General features: G+C 42.2%; 1 protein-coding gene across 1 annotated transcript; it reads right to left on the bottom strand.

Annotated features, from left to right (window-relative positions):
- Window positions 1-11,579: 11,579 nt before the first annotated feature.
- LOC139654234 (uncharacterized) lies at window positions 11,580-18,286 on the bottom strand. The gene is made up of 5 exons (XM_071531317.1): window positions 18,173-18,286; window positions 15,664-16,777; window positions 15,289-15,484; window positions 13,891-13,928; window positions 11,580-12,887 (listed from the first exon to the last, which is right to left on the bottom strand). Exons 2-5 carry the CDS (start codon window positions 16,595-16,597, stop codon window positions 12,328-12,330), a joined length of 1,728 nt encoding a protein of 575 aa, XP_071387418.1. The 5' UTR covers window positions 16,598-16,777; window positions 18,173-18,286; the 3' UTR covers window positions 11,580-12,327.
- Window positions 18,287-18,530: the final 244 nt, after the last annotated feature.

Raw genomic sequence — 18,530 nt, 5'->3', positions numbered from 1 at the left:
ACTTTCTAATCGCTGTTTGTTTTCCCGCTGACACGCGGCAGGCGTCTCAGCTCTAAAACAGAAAAGCTCATTTGCCTCCGAGAGCAGAAACACGAAAACACGATCAAATATTTACATTTCCACACCAGAGAGACGCGGCAGACAGCATCAGCCGAACGCCGAGCCGTTGATGTGAATCTGTCTCCGTCTCTCTGCTGCTCCTCGACACGCTCGGATCGGATTCATTTCCTGCTTCAGCCGGCGCCCCCTACAGGCCGACACATGCCTCACACATCCTTTCATTTATTTTTTATACTTTCGAAAAAAGACATTTTCCATCCTCCTCCATTTACACGACTGAGCCTTTAGAAGGGCTGACTGCATGTAGCAGGTTCAGTTTTACTTTGAGGCTGGAAACATGTGTTTATGTTGGTAAATGTTTGTAATAATTTAATTAAAACTGACCTGGATACAGAGGTGGGATGTAACAGTAAAAATACTTCATTACTGCACTTAAGTAAGATTTTCAAGTATCTGTACTTTACTTAAGTTTTTTTTTCACTGAAGACTTTTTACTTTTACTCGTTACATTTCAAAAGAAAAATCTGTACTTTCTACTCACTACATTTTCAAAACAGACTCTTTACTCTTGGGAAATCATCAACTGATTTTCTATGATGATTGATGACTGATTTTTTTGTACATCAGACGGCTTCCATCCCGGAAGCAGCTGATCAAGAGCCAGATGTGATCGGCTGCTTGTTCAACAAAGTGACACCAAAAAGGAAGGAAAGAGAGAGAGAGAGAAGCAACACAAAGAAGAGAGAAGCAACAAGAGAGAGAATTAACGTTAGTGAATTCAGCTGCTAGGGTTCAGGTTCCTGATCTGAGCTGCAGACTCTTTCTCATCTGGGATTCAGAGGAACGCTCAACAGAAAACCAGTTTAGAACATTAGAAATGACTTTTTTAGAGAACGACTTTTACTTTTATAATTTAAACAAATTTAAGACCAGGTACTTTTATACTTTGACTTGAGTAAAGGATTTGAAACGGTACTTCAACTTCTACCAGAGTATATTTTTAGATGAGTATTTGCACTTTTACTTGAGTAGGGAATTTGTGTTCTACCACCTCTGCCTGTATATGAGGTTATGATGGGTTATGGAAGCTACACAAAGAGTATTTCTGGGTGTATGGCCAAACAGATTCTGCATTGGAGCTTTAATGTGCAGCGAACAGAATTATAGCTACACAAGAGACAGAAACAAGTCTGCAGACGTGATAAAAAAAAGGGAAAACAAGTGGAAAATGTAATCCACTATGAAGCAGTTCCAGTGTGGAGAGCAGGCAGGCTGTGAAGAGCCAGAGGCTGAACTAGAGAACATGTTACCTAACAGACTGAGCAGGGAGCATTCAGACCCGACCGAGCGAAAACATCCATCAAAACCCGAGCTGAAGTGGATTTGACAGATGATTAGACGCCCTGTGTGCCATCTGCTGCCGGCGGCCATCTTGTTTCCTCCTGAGCGTCCGGGTCCGGCCGGCCGGGCGGAGAGGACAGAAACTTCACTGCAGCCTCACTGCGTTCAGTTTCTCTCACCTGTTCAAACCCTTTGTAACTCTGCATGAATAGACTCGATCCAGCTAACGTGATTGGCCGGGCTGGGTCTGCCTCGTTATGCCTCAGTCCAATTAAGAAGCCATTTCTCCAGTTGTCTAGATTGGAATTCAGTTGACTCCGACTCAATTAACAAGTGACAAAAGAAGATTTATTTTGTTTATTCCTGACATAAACAAAGATAGTCCACACTCTGTTTCTTCTTATTTCATTTTTCTTTCTTTTGTGGCGCGTGCCAACATTTCAACCGAAGATAACAGCCATAGAAAATAACAAGATAGCACAATTTGAAGCTATATGGGATGAAATAATGAAGGCAGTAGCTAAGGGGCTCATAGTTACAGTTGGTAACTGCTTAGGAGGTTGCTTTTGTTTTTTGTTTTTTTTGTTTTTTTATTAGGTATGCAGATTAAGAGATGAAAGTTATAGAAGAAATAAAGAGTATTAATCAGGTGGATTTCATAACAGAGGTGATAAAAATGAAAGATAATGTCTTAATTTGCAAAAGAGGCTGTGTGAAAAGGTATTGGATAGCTGAGGTGTTAAAATGAATAGGTGGTATGATTTAGGAATATAGCAGATATGTAGCACTGAGCAAATAGGCTGATTTGTATGTTCTGAAGTAAGTCTGGTAATTTTGGGTTTTGTTTTGTATGGATTGGTTTTGTATTTATGTTAGGATGGTTTGTGTGTGATAATTGTATTGTATAAGATGTCATGTTTTGTGTCTATAAAGAAACGAAAATAAAATCATACAAAAAAAAAAAATGAACCGTCATCGATCGGCCGGCAACACGCTTCTTCTTCGTTGGTGTCGGTGCAACAGACCGCTCTGTGGCTTCTGTAACTCTGCTGACTCCTGTTGTCCTGTTGCTCCTGCAGGGGGCGCTGCAGCGTCTGAAGATGGCGAACGCCGTGGCTTCATACGACCAGCTGGCCCACCAGGTGGAGGCGCTCCGCAAGGAGAACTCCCACCTGAGGAGGGAGCTGGAGGACAACTCCAACCACCTGTCCAAACTGGAGACCGAGACCTCCGACATGAAGGTCAGCATCCCGATCCTTAATGTGATGTGTTTCCTGTTGAGATGTGGGGGCGGGGCTTAACGCAGGGAGGGGTCGTTCAGAAGTGTGAACCAATGGGAGATCAGTTAGGTAGGTTGATTTGATGGGAGGGGGGGAGGGGCGGGACTGTTCAAATATCTGTGATGTTTTATTGGTTGGAGTTTATTATTTGGTGCAGCATGATGTCACCGTTAAAGATACTCAGCTTTCAGCAAAGTAATGGGATTTTGATATAATATTTGGGTTTTGAGGGCATTTAATATTAAACAGGTGTATGTTATGACATGGAAAAATAGAAAGATATTTCATCTAAGGGCAAAATGAAATTGACAGACTCTTTTACTGGAACAGCTTTCTCCCAGTTTGGTTCCCAGTTCCCACTTGGAACCAAGGAGGTTCTATACAACCCCTGTTGTTGTTGTTGTTGTTGTTGTTGTTGTTGTTGTTGTTGTTGTTGTGGAATAAGGGGAAAAACTCTCTAGGTTGTTTGTATCTCATTAAAACACCCGTTGGGGGCGGGGCTTAAGCCAAAACACCGGAACAGAACCTATAAATATAAATGAAAATGTGCAAAACAAAGTCTGGATGGGAAGTTGAAGAGGAAGAGGAGAACAGCAGCAGAGCTGAAGGATGAAGAACATTTTCATCAGGAGCGTCCGGTCGGCTCTCTGCGCCTCCTCCTGACCCAGATAGAGGAGCGAAGCCTCAATCCATCACTTCCCTCGCTGTCTCTTCTCTCTTCTAATGAGGAAGAGGAGGAAGAGGAGGAAGGAGGGAAGCCATCAGACGGTCCATCTCTGCTCCTCATTACCCGTCTGCTGAGTTCATTTCCAAAACACTGTCCGTCCATTTGGGAAAAAAATATATCTTTATCTGAAGTTCATCCATCAAAATGTAAAATCTGGAGGATCCAGTCTGTTTCTCATCAGTCAGCAAGTTCCCTCCTGTCCTTCATCAGTGTCTTCATTTGGTTTGATGTTGTCAGTCAGTCTCGTCCTCAGGTGGATGATGTCAGATTTACTTGTTGTCATGGCAACGCTGACAAATTCTGATCGGAGCATTCACATACAAGCCGCATGTAGGTCACATGGCTCAGGATCTGATCTGGTAGCTCAGATCCATGTGATCCAGATCCAGAGACTCCATGCAGCTTCTTGCTGTTAGAGGCTGTCTTGTGTCTTGTTCTTTGTTTTGTTTCCCTGTGTTTTATTTTGTTGCAGACTGTATTCCATCTTTTTGTTTGCGATTGATTATTGATCAGTTAGGTCTAGGTAGGCTCGCTCTCTGTGAAGTTCTTTGAGACAGACTGTGATGAAGAGCTGCAGGAAGGAGCCGGACCTGAACCCATCTGACCGGAGTCACATGGAGGACAAAATGAGAGCTGGAACCTTTCAGCTCTCTGTGGCTTTAACTCCACCTCACATTATACAGAAACTGTGTTGCAGTGTTGTGTGTGTAGATGTTTGACTGATCTCAGGTCAGGAGGCAGTGTGGAGGGTTTTGCAGGTCAGGACGGGGTGTGATGAGGCTGCAGCTGCCTGAGATAAAAACCTTCACCTCTGCTTCACCTTGGGCTCATTTCACTGTGCTGCAAAATGACTTTTTGGTCTAAAATCTACATAAAGTTCTATTTTCAATGAAAACAGAGTGGAAGTTCAAGAAATGTATGTGAAAGAATGAAATTCCCATAATAGAAAAAAGTAAAGTATTCACCCCCTTTGTCTCACTGGGGAAACATTTCAAACAAATGTTATTTAGTTTTTATATTTAGGTAAAAAGGAGACAATTTTAATTCAATTCTCTGAATTTCTACTCTGATTCTGTAGATTTTAGAGCAAAAATCTCAAATTAATCTAGTTGGAACTAATTTTATACAAAAACAGTACAAAAAGAGATAGATAGATAGATAGATAGATAGATAGATAGATAGATAGATAGATACTCATTTCTGACAATGTAGTAAAAATTGAAAACTAAAACCTCCACCTTATATGACAAAAAACATATAGGGTAAGCTGCATAAAACACATGCATGCACACACACAGATGTATAATCACATGCACATAGGCACACACACACACACACACACACACACACACACACTCACACACGTGTCCAGATGCTATGTGCAGCTGGATTATCCGCCGGCTTCATCCTGAGCTCAGCGGCTCTCAGCAGAAGAGACGAAGAGACGGACAGCAGGAAATAAAACAGAAACACGTAGAGAACAGCGACACGATGAGTTCAAGGACGAGTTCAAACTGTAGGAAATCGGATTCCTCCAGGTGAGTGTGGACAGTTTGGTGGATTCATGTTAGTGTTCAGACTGACAGGAGGAAAGGAATCGGCTTCAGTCAGACGGACATGACGGACAAACAGGGAATCCATTTAATCCTGTAGCAGAGTTTCAGTGTGACATGAACTAGGGCTGTAGTCGAGACCGCCTTGGTCTAGTCCAAGTCCAGATCGAGTCCGATTCAAGACCAAGACCGAGGGGGGGCGAGACCGAGTCGAGACCAAGACCGCAAAACTACGAGTCCGATTCGAGACCAATACCATAGCAATGTGTTATCCAAGGCTACCATTGTATTTATTGACTAAAATAGCATATATTTGTTTATTGCCTAAAATAGAAGGGAGGTTTCTAAAGACATTTCAACAAAATTAGCATGTTTTGAGGACATTTAATTGTAGGCAGCTTGTTGTTCATAACATACAGTAGTTGCACCTTTACTTAAATAGAAGTGGATTCATCTATTTCACTTTTTCTTGCTGCTCCACAACCACATGCTGCTCTCAGCTCTGCTTGACTGAAAAAAGACAGAGAAAGACAGAGCGAGAGCAGGAGTAACGTTACATATGGACATGGTGAGTTGTTGTGGGTTTTTTTTATCCAAACGAAGTCATTGGTTGGGTAGTTGGCATATCACCAATCAGCAGTCACTAAACCTTTCGGTGGGCGCATAACTTTATCAACCCTGAAAATTGTATAATTCGCTGCTGGTCACTTTCTTAGAAGAGATTCTAATTATAAAAACAATAATATTATGTAAGACCGAGTCATATTCACTCCCAAGACCGATTCAAGTGCGAGTCATATTAACTACGAGTCCGAGACGAGACCAAGACCGTCAAAAGTCGGTCTCGAGTGCTACAGCCCTGAGACATGAAGACCCATCCGGTGTTAAAATGACGTGGAACGAAGTGAGGAGGAAGCTTGTTTCCATCCAGCCTGCGCTCTCACTCTGTTTGGGAAAATAAAATCTGAAACAGGACAGAAAACACACAGCGGTGGAAACAGCTGCAGATCTCAGATGCTCATTCATGTTCATCTCCGTCAACAATGCAACACAAAACCTGAGGAGATTCTGGACTCTGGCTGCAGGAGACTGATGTCCATCTAACCTGTTTTACACTGAAGAAAGTATGTTGTTTTTTTTCTGTGGCCATGACAAAGCAATCTCATTACTGTCCATTAAGCTCATAACACCAAGGGCTTTTCCATTGTAGCAGTGGCACTCACAACCTGCTCTGGCTCTGTTATGGGTTTGGTGCAGCATCAGCTCAGATCTAATGTTTGTTATTATTTTATTATCATTTTATAGGATACAGCAAAGAGAATATGAATCAGAATATACCAAAATGTTCTGTTTTGGGGTAATCCTCAAGTTCCTTTTTTTTTTTTTGTATTCAGTCTCCATCTTTGTCCCTCAGCCTCTCTGTGGTGTTTCTGCACTGCTCTTCCCACAGATCACCTGTCAATCAAACAGTGTGGGCGGAGCTTGGATTTCCTGTTGCTGCAGTTTGAGTTTCGCTTTTCTTTGTCTGGTCAGCCATGGTGGCTATCAAACAACAAACCAGAAACATAGGAGGTCTGGTGGAGGAGGAGGAGTAGGAGGTTTCTCTCTCTCTCTCTCTCTCTCTCTCTCTCTCTCCTCTCTGTGTAATTCTCCATGGTTGTTCCTCCTCTTCTTCCTGCAGGAGGTCCTGAAGCAGCTGCAGAGCAAACTGGAGCAGGAGGCTGGAACGCTGGCCTCGTCCGGCCGGAGCGACGTCCTGGACCAGCTCAAAGGTCTGAGCGTGTGTGTGTGTGTGTGTGTGTGTGTGTGTGTGTGTGGGTGTGTGTGTGTGTGTGTCTGGATGGAGACATCAGTGCAGGGTGACTGGCTCTGTCAGACCCTTTGGGACCGATCAGCATTACAACATGAATAGACTCAATCCAGCTAACGTGATTGGCCGGGCTGGGTCTGCCTCGTTATGCCTCAATCCAATTAAGAAGCCAATTAATGTCTCCAGTTGTCTAGATTGGAATTCAGTTGACTCCTCAATTAACAGCAGTCTGTTATCAGTCCAGTCCTCCTGTCTGCCAGCACAGCCTCCTCACTGATGATTACACTTTAGTTTCTCCAGCAGTCTGCTTCCAGACTGAATCGCGTCTCGCCCACTTTTAGATTTTGTCAGGCATCAACGGCTTGTTCTCGCTCTGAGAAACAATCGAGCCAATCAGCTCCTTTGTGGGCGGTTTGAACCGTTCATATGACGGTTTTTAATTGGTGTTTCAGCAGAATAGATTTGTTGAAATCACCTCCTCAACCAACAGATTGTCTTTGCAAAAACAATATTTTAGTCCAAATGGACGACATTCTTGGGTCAGTTGGTAAATGTCTGCTAACCATGTAGAGGCTGCGTCATGTGACTGAAGTGACATCAGAGCGGCCGATACGTCGGTCACTAGTGATCAGTGGTGGAAAGTAACTAAGTACATTTACTCAAGTACTGTACTTAAGTAAAATGTTGAGGTACTTGTACTTTACTTGAGTATTTCCATTTTATGCTACTTTGTACTTATACTCCACTACATTTTAGAGGGAAATATTGTACTTTTTACTCCATTACATTTATTTCACAGCTATAGTTACTCGTTACTTTTCATATCAATATTTTATATTTAAAACATTTGATCATCTTTATAAAATAACTATAAAATAGCATTGTTATAGATTAGACTACCCAAAAGTATAGCTCAATTGTTAAGATTAGCTTCACGTTGACAACTTTAAAAAATGCTGCTTACATGTACATGTATGTCAATAAATCAGTATTTATATTCCAATAATTTATGAAAAATATAACTCTCTAAATGGGGACAGTTTGCATAATGAGTACGTTTACTTTGATACTCTAAGTACATTTTGCTGCCAATACTTATGTACTTTTACTTAAGTAAGATTTTGAATGCAGGACTTTTACTTGTAATGGAGTATCTTTACATTGTTGTATTGCTACTTTTACTGAAGTAAAACATCTCAGTACTTCTTCCCCCACTGCTAGTGATTGGTTCGGGGAAACTCAGCCCCCCCAGCACCTTTATCGCATGTCGTCCTTTTCTCTCTACCCCACTATGTCCTGTCCGTCTCTCCTTTCAACTGTCAAATGAAGGCAGAAAAACGTCCAAAAAACGTTCTAAAGAAAAGTCAAACTTCTTCTTCGCTCCTGCAGAGTTGCACATGGATCTAACCAACTACTATGAGCTGAAGTACCAGCCTCACAACCTGCGGCTGCTGCCGGACAGCCTGGCCCACGGCGGCGGGGGGGAGGGGGAGGAGCGCCTGGCCCTGCCCCCCCCCTCCTCCTCCTCCTCCTGCTCCTCGGTGGCGGGCCGGGCCCGGAGCCCGCTGCGCGCCTCGTCCCGTCAGAGCGCGGCGTCCGGAGAGGCCGCCGCCCTGCTGCCGCACCACTTCCTGGACGGAGCCCCGCCCAAACCCGCCGTGATTGGAGGAGACGGACGAATCAGCGAGCAGCATCTGGACGAGCTTTACAAGGAGAGGTGAGCTGCTTCAAATGATGCTTTCAGTTTTTCTTTTGTTTGAAGTGAGATCTTTTCCTTATGACACATGGTTATTTTACCTCACCTGCAGAATACTACTGCTACTGCTACTACTACTAATAATAATAATAGTCTTTTTTTTTTCTGATCTATTATTGATATTATTATTATTATGATTGATAATAACAATACTACTACTACTAATAATAATAAGAATAAGAATAGTCTTTTTTTATTATTTTTCTGATCTATTATTGATATATTATTACGAGTGATAATAACAATACTACTACTAATAATAATAAGAATAAGAATAAGAATAAGAATAAGAATAGTCTTGTTTTATTATTTTTTATGATCTATTATTGATATTATTATTATTACGATTGATAATAAGAATACTACTAATAATAAGAATAAGAATAAGAATAGTCTTGTTTTATTATTTTTTATGATCTATTATTGATATTATTATTATTACGATTGATAATAAGAATACTACTAATAATAAGAATAAGAATAAGAATAGTCTTGTTTTATTATTTTTCTGATCTATTATTGATATTATTATTATTATGATTGATAATAACAATACTACTACTGCTACTACTACTAATAATAATAATAATAAGAATAGTCTTTTTTAAATTATTTTTCTGATCTATTATTGATATTATTATTATTATGATTGATAATAACAATACTACTACTACTAATAATAATAATAATAATAGTGATATCTAATGCCCTGTGTGTGTGTGTGTGTGTGTGTGTGTGTGTGTGTGTGTGTCCGGACACAGGAGCCTCCTGCTGGGGGAGATCGACCGGGAGGAGAGGGAGCGCTGCTGGTATTACACCCAGCTGGAGGCGCTGTCCCAGAGACTGGCCCAGCTGCCCCGCATCGACACGGTGAGCACACACACACACACACACACACACACACACACACACACACACACACACACACACACACACACACACATCACAGAAATATTGAAGTGTTGGAGCCAAGCTCAGATTCTGGCATCATTTGAATTTTTGAACATTCAGCAGATTGGTCAGTATTGTCTTGGTCTAAATTAATCCAAATCTGATGTTATAGTTTGTAGCATTATATAAAAAAAATCACCAGAAATGTATTTGGAAACAAATCGAAAAAAAGAAAAACCTACCAGGGAGCATCAGGACCAATGACTAATAATCTATCATACATACATCAGCCATTGACCCACTTTGTCCCCAGAAATGTGATTGATGATGTCACCCCCCTATGCAACTATAAAGCCTGTATGAGCAGCTTTGGAGGTTTTGGTGGTAGATGATATCAGTTTTTAGTTTAGTTTTATTACTTTACTTGACAGGGACAGTGCATATTAATAACATTAGTTAGCCAAAAAGGCGAATTTTCATCTGTAGTCCCCGGGCAGGCAATAGTTGAAAGCACAAACATTAAGAATAAAAACATTGGAAATACAATCAACGATAAAAACAGTGAAAATATGCAGATACAAACAGAGCCTGCACTACATAGAGACAAGAAACACAGCTCTTATAACACAAAATCAACAATAGCATGGCAACAATCAACAAATCAACAAATAGCATGACGACACAATGTTAGTCCTGGTGAAGTGTGGATATTATGTACAGAGCCTATGATAAGCAGGAGCAGCTCCTACACTAAGTATAATAATGACAAATAAGACAACAAACAACAGGAAAACTCCTCCCTGTTCTAGAGTTCACAAGTTTGATTTCTAATAAGCCAAACCAGGCTCTTCATGTTGTGGAGAAGGAATGGTAGTTGATTCAGTTTCTTATGTGTTGCGGTAAGTTCTCCCAATCCTGAGAGGCTCTGACAGAAAAAGCAGATTGGCCAAAACTACTTTGTCTTCTAGGAGTTGGACAATCTCCTCTAGTTGCTGCTCTAGTTGTTGCTCTCGGATGCAGGACCTTAGTGTCCAGTGAAGTGACGCCTCTGTCCTGAACTGCATCTTTGTCTGACCTTGGTGTTTTGTTGTAGTTCTCTCTGCAGATGGATCTGATCCGTCAGCAGCTGGAGTTCGAGGCCCAGCAGGTCCGATCCGTCATGGAGGAGCGCTTCGGTACCAGCGACGAGATGGTTCAGAGGACCCAGGTGAGACCGCCTGAGACCGGCTCCTGATTGGCTAGTCACAGACTCCGTTAGCCACACCCACTTCTAAGAATGTTGACGAGAAGCAAAGATAGTCTTTGTTTACAAGATGAAAACTGAAGGAGAGTTTATGAGGACAGGAGAAGACAGTTTGGCCAAATACAACACTGATTAGACATTACCTGAAATATTAAAGGGGCAGTTCAGGTTTTTCAGAAGCCAATCCAAAGTCATATTATTCTAAATTATTCGAAAATCACATGCAGCACATTACAAACTGTTTCCTAGCTGTTTGGTAAAAGTTTACCATAGTTAAGAACTTAAATATTATATTTTAAAGATGTGGTCAGCCTCATTGCCTTGCATTAGTAATGATAATTAATTGTTAATAAATGCTAATTACTATTATTAAGTCCTCATGCCAGTGTTGTTAGATGGATGGGAAGGAGCTTCAGTTCATGATAAATCAGATCAGCTTTGGTAAAATCTGAACTATCTCTTTAAAATGTAAAATATGTCAACAATTTTTAAAAACATTTGTAAAAAAAATAATAACTATTTGATTGTTTTAAATAAAACAGTTCTAAGTACAACTGCATAACATACAAAACAAAGACAACTGCTGGTAGAATTAGAGCACATCTGGAGCCTTTGTCTGAGTAGTGTGTGTGTGTGTGTGTGTGTGTGTGTGTGTGTGTGTGTGTGTGTGTGTGTGTGTGCTGCAGATGCGTGTTGCTCGTCTGGAACAGCTGGAGAAGGAGATGCAGGAGGTGCAGGAGGCCCGGGGCAGCCAGGACAACAGCCTGTGTCAGCTACAGGTCAGACACACACACACACACACACACACACACACACACACTCTCTGTATATCAACACAAGACAGAGATAACATCAGACTGTAAATCAAGGTTATTACAGTTTTGCATTTTTCATTAGTTTTTATTTTTATTTCGTTTTGACTTTTTGTTTTCAATTTCAGTTTAGTTTTAATTAGCTTTTACAGCGGGTTTGCGAGTTTAGTTTAGTTTTTATTAGTTTCAGTGTTAGTTTTAGTCTTTTTTTGTAATATGGGGTATTTGTCAGGGGCGAGATTCAAAAATTCTAAATACTAGGCTTTAGTTAGTTTTGTAAACACACAATACAGTTTCAGTTAGTTATCGTTTTGTGTAAAGCCTCATTTTTATCTCAGTTAACTGAAACGTTTTTTCACACCTAGTTTTCGTTATTTTGTTAGTTTTTGTTAACGATAATAACCTTGCTGTAAATATGACGCAGACTACGCTGAGTGTTTATTAAAGTAGCTTTTTAAATATTTCATGCTGTGGATCAGTAAATCTGCCAGAGAGAAAAATATAAATCCAAAAACTTTATTAAGCAGTAAACCAGAAGAGAGTTGGGTGTCCTAGAGGTGCAGTGGTCAAAGGCTTGCATCATGTAACTGCAATGTCCTGGGTTTAAATCCAGCATCTGACATTTTTGTTGATTTTATCCAATAAAGGCAAAAGTGTCAAAAAAGAACCATAATAAAAGAATAAAAAAATTTGACGAACAAGATGATCAGGTACAAATTTAGGGCAATGCTGAAAAGAGCCGATGTCTGAGGTGATCGAGTCCCAAGTTCAAGTTCTCAGTGTAAGTCGAGTCCGAGTCGAGTCACAAGTCATCAAAATTGGGACTCAAGTCCTACAACTTGGGATCCGGTCCTTCACTGCAGCAGGCGCTCCCAGTCCAGCTCCACCTGGCTCAGCGACACCCAGGCGTCTGAACCCCAGACCCAGAAGCCGGGGTACAGCGGCTCGGTGAAGGCGGCGCTGAAGGTGTGGAGGAGCGTCATGGAGTCCGGAGAGACGGCGTAGAAGGACAGAGACCCGGCCGCCCAGTCCAGATAAACGCCGACTCTGCGGGCCGAGGGACGCGGCGAGGAAGACCCGAACCTCTTGTTGTCGTGGCAGGGGGTGTAGCTTCCCTCGCAGCACTCCAGAGTCCAGGACTTGCCGTTGTGTCCCAGCAGGCAGCCGCTGGCGTCTCCGTCCCTGGAGATGCTGTTGTAGGCCACGCCGACGTCCGCCCCCCCGCTCCACTCCACCTCCCAGTAAAACCTCTCCAGCAGGCCTTCCCTGCACAGGACCTGCGGGCAGCCGCCGAACCGCTCCGGGTGTTCGGGGTACCGGTGGTCCGACCAGACGCGGGTCGCCTTCCTGTTGTCGTCGGACAGAAGGAGCTCGGGGTTGGCGGTGTTCGGGTCCAGAGTTAAATAACAGGCGACTGAGGAGAGGAAGAAGAAACCAGAAATAGGATAGACACAGAAATAGGCCTCAAATTTAACTTAACCTGATCTCACACAAATACATGAAATGAACACAACTTATTAACACCAAATTACATGTTGGAGGCACGGAAAGTGTTAAAACTCATTGGTTCCATGAAGGAGACACGACTGTAACCAGGCAGTAGAGTCTCAGTGCAGCAGCTCAGGGACAGTCAGGGTGCTGGATGGACGATGAGTTTGACTTCAATGCCAGAGACTGGAGTTCAATTCCCAGTTTGTATGAAGGAATTTTCTATCGGGAGTCAAATTTTAATTTTTCGTGAAAGTTTTTCTTATTTAACCGACCAAAGCCTTTCTCAAACCTTAACCAAGTTGTTTTAGGTGTCTAAAAGTCAACCTATATCTGAAAATGTGAAAGTGTCCAATTCATGTTTTTGTCACAGAATCCAGCTGGATTGGATTGGATTGGATTTATTTGAAAGTTAAAATAAATACATGCACATTTCGCTCCAGATGAAGCCCAGCACATACATGTAAATAACAATCGAGGATAAAAACACAGTAAAGTCAACGACTTAATTCCACTGTGGTCCTCTTACGAACAATACATAAACAATGCATACATTACATAACAATGCATAGTTCATGGTGGAGGAATGTAATTTTCACATAATTAGTGTCCACAGCACGTAAGAGTTTGTGCTCATTTCACCACTTTTTATGAGATCAGGTTGGTTTAACATGAGGCTCCTGGCATATCGAAACCTGAGTTTGTGTTAAAAAAAAAAGCAATGAAGCATTGTCTATTTTCAGCCTTTCAAATACGCTACTAAATTCTCTATTAAAGATTTAGCCCCAAACCCCTCAAATATTTCAATACTTAATAAGATGTAGGCTTAAAAAAGGTTGAATCTGAAGGATAAAGAAGTGGTGGAACAGACATAAGCATCATTCAAAATAGTTTTGATAAAAGATTGAATCAAATCCATGTCAACTTACAGTTTTTCAAGGCCCACAGTTCTCCTCCTGGCTGACCCCTGGAAGACCAGAACATGATCCAGTTAGACTGAAAACATGACATTCAACATTTCACATTTAAAGCTGCACTAGGCAAGATTTTAATGTGAAAATCAACACATCTTCTCAGTCTAAACCAGGAAGTGTGTGTGCAGCAGCAATCAGTGATCACTGTCCAGCAACCCCATCGCCCCAACGGTGAGAAGCACCCAGCTGCAGCCAGAACGGGGCGGGGCTACAGATCGGGGCGGGGCTACAGATCGGGGCGGGGCTACAGATCGGGGCGGGGCTACAGATCGGGGGCAGGGGTACAGGTCGACCGCTAAACCAATGAAATCGTCTGCTAAAACAATAAAGTCGACCGCTAAACCAATGAAATCATCAATGGGCGGGATTACAGGTTCAATCTGTAGCTAACGTTAGCAGCTACTGATCTGTAGCTAACGTTAGCAGCTAGCGATCTGTAGCTAACATTAGCAGCTAGTGAGCCAGCAATGATAGCACTGATGTTAACTACTGTAGTGAGTGAAAAGTAATGTTCTCTCTCTCTCTCTCTCTCTCTCTCTCTCCACTACTACTCCACACTACTTCCCTCGTTTCCAACCATAGTGGATTCTCAGTTTAGATTACAGGCGATGTGTAGTCCCACCCTGTTTCGACCTCTAAACCAATGAAATCATCAATGAGTGGGATTACAGGTTCGATCGGTAGCCCCGCCCCGTTCCGCAGGCTGCAGCTGGGTATACTTGCCAACCGTCACTCCTGCTCTCTCTGTTTTAGTTTTGTATACATCAGGGTTTGGTTTTTGCAGTAGGGGAGGGGAGGGGTGAGGAGGGACTGGTACGAGCCGTTAGACTGAACTTGGAGACAGTAGAGTGTGTGTGAGCCAACCAAAACGTTGTGTTGTTGTAATTCCCTGCTCAGCCACAAGAGACCTGCTCTCAACAGTGATCGCAGATTGGGGCTTTAATTTTTTGGAGCTGCAGCAGCTCCGCCTGCTATTGGTCCATGATCGGCAACCTGCAAGATCACTGGACAGGTGACCTGTCAATCACTCGGAAAACAACCCCGTTTTATAACCGTTATATCCTGTTAATGACGCAGTTATTTTGAAAATCGCCATACGAACACATATTAGAAGAAGTAAAATTAGATACTGAGAACATAATCTCTTGTCAAAAAACTGTATTGACTTTATATTTTGAGTGAGAAGTTGGGCTGTGGTCCCATTGACTTGAATGGAGTTAGGCGGGATTTAGAGTCTTTTTGGAGCCGACCCTAGTGGACGTTAGAGGAACTGCAGCTTTCAGCCACTTCCTTGTCGGCTTCAAAATTCACCCGTGGTTTTGGCCGCTTGGTGGCAACGTATAAAAGACTCACCTCATGATGTCTCCAATAGAGTCATTTTCCATGAAGAGACCGATTCCAGAGGCCAGACTCATTAAAGGGTTTTCATCTTCTTCCTCCTCCTCTTCGTCTTCCTCCTCCATCCTCAGCTCTCCTAACACTACGGAGGAATCATCACTCACACTGCAGTCTTCACTTTCAGACGTCGAGGCAGCAGCCTTCTCTTCGTCTGTGGGGAAAAAGTTAATTTGAATGCACTTAAGATTTTTTACGGTAATAATCTATAAATGTATGGTAGAAAGTGCTTCACATCAGCGTAAAAAGTAAAAAGTATATTAAAAACAATGGATAAAACAGATACAAGTGAATCCCAATGAATATGAAATATTAATAGCAGAGAACAAAGACCTGTTTCCGAGGCAAGGATCCCGTCCTCACTTTGCTGTGTTTCAGAGAAAGTTCTGGTCTCAGTTTTCTCCCCGGAGGACTTTATATCCAATTCACTGGCCGTTGGATTCACTGCAGACTCCATATTGTCGGTCATTTTCCCGGCGTTGACTGTTTCTCCATTCTTGTTTGAGCAGTCATCGGTCATCCTTTCCTTCCTCTTTTCTGAAAGACTCTTTTTAGATTCCTGCGTCTTCTCCCCTCTGGTCTTTGAAAGTCTAGTCTGGTCTCTTCCAAACAGATCGTTCAGTTCGACCTCTGAACAGTCTCTTCTAGAGCGGCCTGTTCTCTCAGCTTTCTCCTCAGACAAGACTTTCATTTTGAAGTTGCTGGGGAAGTCTTCCTTTGAAGCAACGGCCTTGTTGTCTTTCTCTTTTGAAAGACCCATTCTGAAGACGCTGGTCAGGTCTTCCTTAAATTGACTCAAGTCCTCTTTGAGAAGGCTCAGCGGGTTTGTCGTCTTGTGTTCTCTCGCCGCTGCCTGACTCGTCTTAAGATCTGCGCTCTTCGTGTCTTTTTCCTTGGAGAAACCGACACTGAAGACACTGGTTAGGTCTTCCCTAAACTGACTTAAGTCCTCCTTGAAAAGACTTAGTGGGTTGGTTGTCTTATATTCTCTCTCCGTTGACTGACTGGATGAGCGGTCTGCGGTCTTCATGTCTTTATCCTTGAATACGTTCATCAAGTCTTCCTTAAACTGACTCAAGTCCTCTTTCAGAAGACTCAGTGGGTTGGTCGTCTTGTTTTCTCTCTCCGTCGACTGACTTGTCTTAAGGTCTTCCTCTGTTTGCAGGTCTGTGTTGAATCCGTCGGTCAAGTCATCCTGCTGCAGACACGTTTCAGAGTCGAGCTCTGTCTGACCTCCGCCGGTCACGTCATCCTGAGAAAGACTCATGTTCGTCTTTGTCTTTCTTCCTGCTGAGACTTGTTTCAGCAGCAGTGAATGTTTGGTCTTTATCTTTGGAAAGTCTTGTTTTAAAGGCCGTTACATCCGGCTCACTGCCTTCTCGTCGTCTTATTTTAGAGGCTGTGAGTCATTTTCTTCAATCTCTGTTGGAGAGACTTCAGACCCTACCTGGATTTTAAGATAAATTTGGAACTAATTAGAATCAATTACACATGATGAACGTACATTGACAGATAAATCATTGGTATAAAACTAATACTTCTTTGTCTTGGCTTTTATTTCCTTCCCTATCACCCATAAACATTCAAGGGTCACAGGAATATTTGTTGTATCTCTTGTCAGGGTGTTGTGACCTCTGACCCCTTTGCCTGTAATAATGGTGATCTACGACTCGAAGCTTATTCCTCCATGTAGTACCTGACTCTTACCGAGACGGTGACCGAGCTGCAGCTCAGTAAAAATCCTCCTCAGCTACATTCCAGCAGCAGAAAACCTTTCTGCTGCTGTTCTTTATCTATGATCAGGTACTTCTTGAAGTACTTCAACGGTTAAAGACAACTCAGTATCTTTACAGGTATTTTACATAGTGTCAGCTATGAAGAACTATATCAGCCTGTTTAAGGTTTTGATTGGAGTTATGTTTTCAAATTTCATTATCTATAATTTAACCTTTATGAAGGGTTTCATTCCAAAACTTTATATCCATTTTGGGAAAAAATGCTACTTGAAATTCATCAAGCAATAGACAATACCATCAAAATGATTCTGTTCTAATAAAATGAATTATTTTATAACTAAATGTCTTCAGATGATTCCTAACTTCAAAACTAACCTGTAATGTGCTTAACTTTCATGCTAGCAGTCAATATGAGAGAGTGGCTGTGATTTCTTTTAAATGGTAGATATCATGTTGGAACGATTTCACTTGTAGTTTAAGACAGTGGTTCTCAACGTGGGATCCGGGGACCACCAGGGGTCCTTGATTAGGTTCCAGAGGACCCCCAGCAAATGGATGAATTGTTAAACTTCAGCATATGACATTTACAAGAAGTTAACACAGTTACAGAATGCAGAAGAATGGCTGTTTTGATCCTAGTTTCTGTTATCTCTCTACCTACAACACAGATAGTCATGGGATTCTGGACAAAATCATATCTAACAATAAAAATGTTCCCAGATTTGGGTCCGAGAGACAAAATCTCATCAAATGGGGGTCCGTGGACCTAATGTGGACTGAATTGGGGTCCTTGATATGAAAAAGGTTGAGAATCACTGGTTTAAGAGACTAGAGGTTGTGAAAATCCAGGCGATGAAGAACAGTTATTCAAACTACAGTTGACTTGTATTGTCTGTACAACTGAAATTACACTGGCTGTCCAAAACATTTCAAAACAGACCTTATGATTCATCTGAAGCCTTCATAGTCATAGAATGATTGAATGAGCAGAATAATTTGAAACCAGGTTATGTCCTGTGAAGCCGCTCAAATCCCTCTAAATCCCTCCAGCCTGCACCCAGAACAGCCAGAATCTCCCAGTCAGTGACGGAGCAGAGTGTACTCACAGCCGACAGCCTCACTCTCCATTTGATTCTCTGATTCCTGCTTTTTAAACGGGAAATGAAGACGACCAAGACGACGTCCAGGCAGGCTGTCGGGCAGCTGGGTGTCTGCTCTCAGTCTAATCTCTCTGTCAAAGCACAGTTGACATTCTTTCATTCAGCTGCGCACGTTTCCCTTTCCTGGTTCGACCAGTTTGTCACCATTTCATCCTGACTGCACAGTCTGGCATTTATACAGCTGACATGCGGCGTGGTTTGTAAAGTGTTCAGGTGTGTTCTTCTATTTCCACACTCACTCATGATGTCCTCAAGGATGAGATGAGGAGGAAAATGAGCACATTTTTCTGCTCCTTACTTCATT

This window comes from Centroberyx affinis, unplaced genomic scaffold, assembly GCF_046629955.1.
Source record: "Centroberyx affinis isolate AG114_WGS23_722 - 3 ecotype Tasmania unplaced genomic scaffold, CSIRO-AGI_Caff_v1 ptg002063l_1, whole genome shotgun sequence".
NCBI classification, from domain to species: Eukaryota; Metazoa; Chordata; class Actinopteri; order Beryciformes; family Berycidae; genus Centroberyx; species Centroberyx affinis.
This window is presented reverse-complemented; position numbering and strand designations above follow the sequence as displayed.